At 32.3% G+C, this 6593-nt stretch overlaps 1 protein-coding gene across 2 annotated transcripts; it reads left to right on the top strand.

Moving 5' to 3' along the window:
- Nucleotides 1-279: 279 nt before the first annotated feature.
- Nucleotides 280-5439, top strand: LOC114391176 (fructose-1,6-bisphosphatase, cytosolic). Of its 2 annotated transcripts, XM_028352193.1 has the most exons (13): nucleotides 280-454; nucleotides 600-785; nucleotides 1026-1073; nucleotides 1332-1406; nucleotides 1728-1789; nucleotides 2028-2094; nucleotides 2472-2585; nucleotides 2823-2909; nucleotides 3554-3624; nucleotides 3712-3777; nucleotides 4671-4757; nucleotides 4864-4939; nucleotides 5082-5439. In XM_028352193.1, the coding sequence occupies exons 2-13, from the start codon at nucleotides 627-629 to the stop codon at nucleotides 5196-5198; spliced, it is 1029 nt and encodes a 342-aa protein (XP_028207994.1). In that variant the 5' UTR covers nucleotides 280-454; nucleotides 600-626; the 3' UTR covers nucleotides 5199-5439. The 2 variants fall into 2 exon arrangements, with proteins under 2 accessions (XP_028207994.1, XP_028207993.1); XM_028352192.1 differs by lacking the exon at nucleotides 280-454 and having other exon boundaries at nucleotides 461-785.
- Nucleotides 5440-6593: the final 1154 nt, after the last annotated feature.

Raw genomic sequence — 6593 nt, 5'->3', positions numbered from 1 at the left:
TACTATGAGAATATCAATAAAGTTAAAGAACTAAAATAAAAACTATTTGTTGAATAAATCATAAGAAAAAATAAAAAAAATAAATCCGGAGTATAAACATTTTTCAACTTTTAATAAAAAAAAATATTCTTATTTTAACTTTTTCTTAACTACAATAATATTCTTAGAACACACTTGCTATGATTTATCTTTTTGGTATTATCCAAAGAATCTGGCAATCCTTGAAGGCTTAAACCGTCAACTTAGGCTGGAGAACCGATATCAAAATGTAATGCACACACAACACAACACAACAGCGTGGAACGAGACAACTAAGTACGAAAATCGTTATCCGCCGCAACAGCCACTAAGATGTTCTTTGAGTCTTGGCACGCCACGTGTCAGAACTGCCAACAGATAGCCCCATCTCTTTCTCCTTCTCCCTAAACCTCGAACTCAGCACCCCCATCCACTGGTCCCTCCCCACTCCATCATTTATTATACTTTCTTCTTCTTCTTTATTATTGTTGATTAATATAACATACACCCACATATTTCATATGGGTACTTGTTAATTTGGGTGTGGATTGTTAGTTTGTTACTTGTTTTGTTCCGTTCAGGTGATTGTTTGATTGAGCCTTGAAGAAATGGACCACAGCGCTGATGCACATCGCACGGACTTGATGACCATAACGCGGTTCGTGCTGAACGAGCAATCCAAGCACCCCGAGTCACGCGGCGATTTCACCATCTTGCTCAGTCACATTGTTCTCGGTTGCAAGTTCGTTTGTTCCGCTGTCAGCAAGGTACGCTATCCCTACTTTGTGTGTTTTTTATCGACAAATATTAATTGTTAGTATTATTAATCCTTTTTCTTTTCTTCTCTTTTCGTCATTAGACTAATCTTATATCTCGTTATCATGTACTTATTTCACTCTATTCAAATATATTATTCTGGTCTTAAATATAAGAAGAAGAAGAAAAAAATGATTCATGCTGACTTAGAATGAAATATTGATTACAGTTATGTGTTATGACCTGTGCAGGCTGGTCTTGCTAAACTTATTGGACTCGCTGGAGAAACCAATGTTCAGGTAATTAAGTGCTTCATAAATTAATATATATTATCAATTTATCATTTTTTTTTTTAGTTTTTATTTGGTGTAACAAGGTTTTAGAAAACGGCGTGCAAGATATATTACTGCAATCGTAGCTGTTTCGGCCGTATTTGTCTGTAATTTCTCGCAGTATCAAGACACGGATCACAATTTAAAATGTTGTGTATGTGAATTTTGTTTATTTAGTTAATTGTTTGTTTTTATTATTTTCGTTCCATTTGTGTTTGGATTAAGGGTGAAGAACAGAAGAAACTTGATGTTCTTTCCAATGAGGTTTTCATCAAGGCTCTCATAAGCAGTGGCCGAACAGTGAGTGATACATGTGATTTTATTTTTATTTTGAATAAAATGTGTTTTAGTTTTGACTAAAATTGGTTTTATTTCTTATACTTTAAGAATAATGATTTTAGTCCTTATATTTTTTTATAATTGTTGAATTTTATCCCTCTTTATAGAACTTCGGATACTAATGAGAGACAAAATTTACCATCTATGAAATATATGAAGATGGAATTCATTGTTTTTAAAGTATAGGGAATAAAATTAATTTTGATTGCAAATTGATGGACCTAAGATACATTTTGATGAGCTGAGGCTTTTGGTGATGATGGTGGTGGTGTTTTTTAACAGTGCATCTTGGTTTCTGAAGAAGACGAAGAAGCGATAATTGTGGAGCCTTCTAAGCGCGGAAAGTTGTTCATTCTCTCTGCTGCCTAGTACTCTTAATTTAATTTGTGTTCTGTGTACGAGGTTTTAAATTACAGTGGCAAAACTGTCACATGTTAGGCAATTGTGACTTATGCAATTTACAATCCTCATGTGACAGTAGCTGCATTCTGCATTTTGAAATCTTAAAGAAAATGTTATGCTCTGATTTGTTGATTCTGATTAGTTTGTGTGGATTTTTTTGGTTTTTTAATTACTGGGCAGGTACTGTGTTTGCTTTGACCCATTGGATGGCTCGTCCAACATTGATTGTGGGGTTTCCATTGGCACAGTATGATCCCTCATTCATTGTTCTTGCAATTATAATTATTAGAACAAAGCTTGGATGCAATCTCTTAAATGTTTTCATTGATGTTCTCCAATTAAAATTAGAATCTCAACTAATTTATATTTTGATTAATGTAAGTACACGAATGACTAAAGTGAAACTTTAATTCTGATTTAAAAATACTACCAAAATCATCTAAAGAACTTCATATAAGTTTTGTCCACCATCACCACCACAACAACACAAACAACAACAATAATACTAATTATATTATTATGCTTTCAATTCTCTGCTGCCTGAGTTATGTATAGAACTATAGAAGGATTAATATTCCAGACTAACTGGATATTCTGTGTGCTCCCCAATTGAATATGTTGTAGATTTTTGGGGTTTATGCGTTGAAAGATGTCCATGAACCAACCATAGAAGATGTCCTGCTTCCTGGGAAGAACATGGTGGCAGCTGGTTACTGTATGTATGGAAGCTCTTGCACGGTATGAGAAAACTATATAACTTTTTAATGCTCAGAATTTAGATGCCAGTATTTGTTGGGTGTACCTGTTTTCTGTTTTTTCTTCATTTTACTGGTATAATGGTATGAGTTTTTGTTTTCATTTTTTGGGGGGAAGAAAATAACATTTTTTCCTGGTATATCCAAGGACTGTTGACTTCATTTTAAACTTACAATGCTTAATTACTGGATTACAATTTGGTATGTAATGGATTTGCAGCTTGTGTTAAGCACTGGAGCAGGTGTTAATGGTTTCACCCTTGACCCATCTCTTGGTGAGTTCATCCTAACTCACCCTAACATTAAGGTATTGCTCTTCTCACTTGTGGGTTACTATTATAAATTATTCTTCTCTCTGGAAATGCTTGTCTGGCTGCTCAGATCTTATGAAACTCAGCACCTCCTTGTTTTTCTGTTTGTTTGAACTGAACCTGATGCAACTTGCAAGTTACCGAAATTAGATGGCTGAGGCTTTACTAGACATACAAACTTGCTCAACTTATTTTATTCCTAGTAAAGATGACAGCTCAATCACTGTAATTTCTTACAATCAAATGTTGGACAATATTAACTATTTAGATGATTGACATGATAAAAAAACTATAAAAAAAATATGGGTATGACCTATTTGTTCTTCAATAATAGCTATGTAGGACACACGTTTCTTCTTCTCCTTCTGTTTTATTTTCCCTGAAAAGAGTTTCCTATTAAACCTTCAGAAATCGGAATAATGTTCCACAAAGTATCCTTAATTAGTTATCCATGGTTTTTTTATCATCACACCAGTTTTATTTAAGTGCTTGAGCTGTATTGATATTTACCTAATTTAAGGCAGAGAAAGTTAGTGTATTAATTCATATAGACTATAGAGTATAAACACACGTATATCCACGCCATCAGTGGGTTACTTGAGGTATATGGTAATCATTTGATGTATGATTCTCTGTGCAGATCCCAAAGAAAGGTAAAATTTATTCAGTGAATGAAGGAAATGCCAAAAACTGGGATCGTCCTACTGCTACGTATGTTTGAATTCAGTGATCTTATAATGTTTTCAGGCACTAGTGCATATTTGTCAATCTTGTAATTCATTTTTCACTTCTTCTCAGTTACGTTGAAAAATGCAAGTTTCCTGAAGATGGTTCATCACCAAAGTCTCTAAGATATATTGGAAGGTATCATTAGATTCTCAACCCTTGAAGCAATCTAATTTACTCACTATCCTTGTTTTTTTCATCCTGGAGGTTGAGTTGGTTAATTGCATCCTGAAACTTCTTTTATTTTAACTTTTTATTCTCTAACAGGTAATGCAAACAACTATTTGAAATAGTGGCCAGACCATTGAGTTACGTTTAAAAACAGGAGCAAAAAGTTACATTTAAAAACAGGTGCAAAGAGTTACATTTAAAAAAAATATAGTAAATAAATAAAAAGAAGTCACCTGAAGACTCTCCTTGGTAATGGTAAGCTCTATAATGAAGCATGTATATTATCAAGTATCAATCAACTAAGTGTAGAGTTGAGTTTCTAAGTATTAACCGTTATTTTTAATTAACACTCATTGCCATAATTTGGCCAAAATAATCAATTTTCTAGCAGTTGATTTTCATTTTCTGGTTTCAGCTTCTTGAATCTGAATCATATTAATTTACTCTGAACGGTGGACTTATTCTCTGGTTGAAATTTACTGGAGCATACATAAAGGATGCAATTGCTGAATTAAAATTTGCCAGAGAATAAAGGATGACTGATAAAATAGGAGATAAATAGATATGTGATATAATCCACAGATGCAATTGTTAAACTGATAATTCAGTTCGTTTGTTCATAAAAATGAAAACAAATAAAAACATTGATAACTCGGGTGTTCTGAAAGTGAAGAATGTAATGGATCAACAGTCATTTATGCTTAGATCTACACATTATGTTTTGGCTGTTTTAATGAGTTTAACCTTGCTCCTCATTATTCTCATGAACTACTGTCTACTGCACTTGAATGTGGCCACAGAATGACCAAGTTTAACTTTTTTTTTTTCTTCCAAATTATGACATCTGTATACATGAACAGCATGGTAGCTGATGTTCATCGTACGTTGCTTTATGGAGGCATCTTTTTGTACCCTGCTGACAAAAAAAGTCCAAATGGAAAACTTCGGTATGTCATGTTCAACCTCTGCATTCACTTTAGGCCTGAAGAGCATATCCAAGATTGACAAAACTTTGAAAATTAATTGTTGGCTGAATTGAACTGTTTTGTGTAGTGTCCTGTATGAAGTCTTCCCAATGTCATTCTTGATGGAACAGGCAGGAGGACAGTCTTTCACGGGCAAGGAACGGGTAATTTACATTTCTTTTAACTGACACTGACAATTTTTCTCTTATTTTTCTTTCCACTTGAAATTGGAATCACCCATACATGCTGGTATAGTTTCAAAAGCATCATTTGTGAATCAAATTGATAAATCTTCTCTGTTATCAGGCACTTGATTTAGTTCCAACGAAGTTGCATGAGCGATCTCCCATATTCCTTGGTAGCTATGATGATGTTGAGGAAATCAAAGCTCTTTATGCTGCTGCTGAGGGTGAACAAGAATGAAATTGGAAAGGTTTCTTGTATCTTTCGCTACTTACAAGCGCTTGTTTTCTAATTGTTACTAGCAAGTGCTTATAAGAAAACTAGTTATCTGGTCATGTATATGTTAATAAAATTGGTTGATGTGCCTGTCAGGGCTATAGAATTTATTTAGATAAAATACTTAGATTAAAGTATCATTTTGTTGCTGAAGAAGTATAACTGCTTACTTTCCCCCAAGATGCATTTCAAAGTTAAATCCGCAGACCTGTTAGTTACTATAACGCCATTTTTACACATTTTCATTTCATTATATCTTATATTACCTTCATTTCAAATAATAATAACGGAATTGATATTGACTCCTCCAAAATTGCTTTTGATCCCTAGCATGAAATGCATAAATACAAGCCATTTTGCTTCTTTCCTCCCATATTGGCACTCACCCATCCTTTTTGGTAAACTAACAAAATTATAATTTTGGTGTGTTACATAAATTGTTATAATTATGATTCTTTTGTATTACAAATTCACCCTGCAACAGAATCACAAATTTCATTGTATGTTATTTGGCTGTGAGGGTATAAAAAGAATACAACAAAATCATAATTTTATTGTATATCACCTATGATTCTATTGTATAACATTTTTCGCATTCCCATACCACGAAGATTATGAATGTAATGATGTATAAACAAGTAAACAATGTAGTCCATTCACTCAAACAAAAAAAAACACAAAAGTCCAAGATATTACAGGGATTTGAGCATCTTGTATTTCACAACCTCCTAAAATTTAAGTATTTTTAGGATGTGTGATTAAGATTGAATGAAGAAAAAATTGATATTATTATGAGTAAGATGAAATGTTTTGATTAGCAAATTTTGGATTAAGAAAAATTTAAAGCAATCTAACCAATTTAATTTGTGAAATATCAAGTAAAAAAAGGAGAATGTAGGAATTTTAAAAAGAAAATTTATAAAAGATAAAATTTGCTTAATTGACTTGAAAAATAAAAATTACACACTTTAAACTAAATAACAAAAATTATAATCTTCTTCAATAAAAAAAACTAAAAAATATCATCAAAATAAAAGGATTAAAATTGTATGTTATGAAAAAAAATAAAGATAATGAGAGTGAAATTAAAAAAAAAAATGTGTTGTTTGATTTGATGGAATTAGGAGAGAAAGGAAGAAAATAATTCTTATTTTAGTCACCAAAAATATGTTAATATCGTCACTTAATTCACATGTTAAATTTTGAACTAAAAATGAATGACAAATATGTAAAGATCTTTCTGTTATTTCCTTTTAAGGACTAAATTTACAATACATGACACTTTCAAAGATAAAACACACACACACAGAGAAACAGAGAGAGAGAGAGAGAGAGATATCATAAAGACTCTTGAAAAAA

This window comes from Glycine soja, chromosome 16, assembly GCF_004193775.1.
Source record: "Glycine soja cultivar W05 chromosome 16, ASM419377v2, whole genome shotgun sequence".
NCBI classification, from domain to species: domain Eukaryota; kingdom Viridiplantae; phylum Streptophyta; class Magnoliopsida; order Fabales; family Fabaceae; genus Glycine; species Glycine soja.
The sequence above is the reverse complement of the archived record's forward strand: the minus strand, read 5'-3'. Positions and strand labels throughout refer to the sequence as shown.

What these genes read in the sequence shown, in the direction of transcription:
- LOC114391176 (XM_028352193.1), top strand. Translation starts at nt 627, where the DNA reads ATGGACCACAGCGCTGATGCACATCGCACGGACTTGATGACCATAACG. An exon ending in TTTGTTCCGCTGTCAGCAAG is followed by an intron (nt 786 to 1,025) that starts GTACGCTATCCC and finishes TGACCTGTGCAG; the next exon opens with GCTGGTCTTGCTAAACTTAT. An exon ending in AGTCCAAATGGAAAACTTCG is followed by an intron (nt 4,758 to 4,863) that starts GTATGTCATGTT and finishes TGTTTTGTGTAG; the next exon opens with TGTCCTGTATGAAGTCTTCC.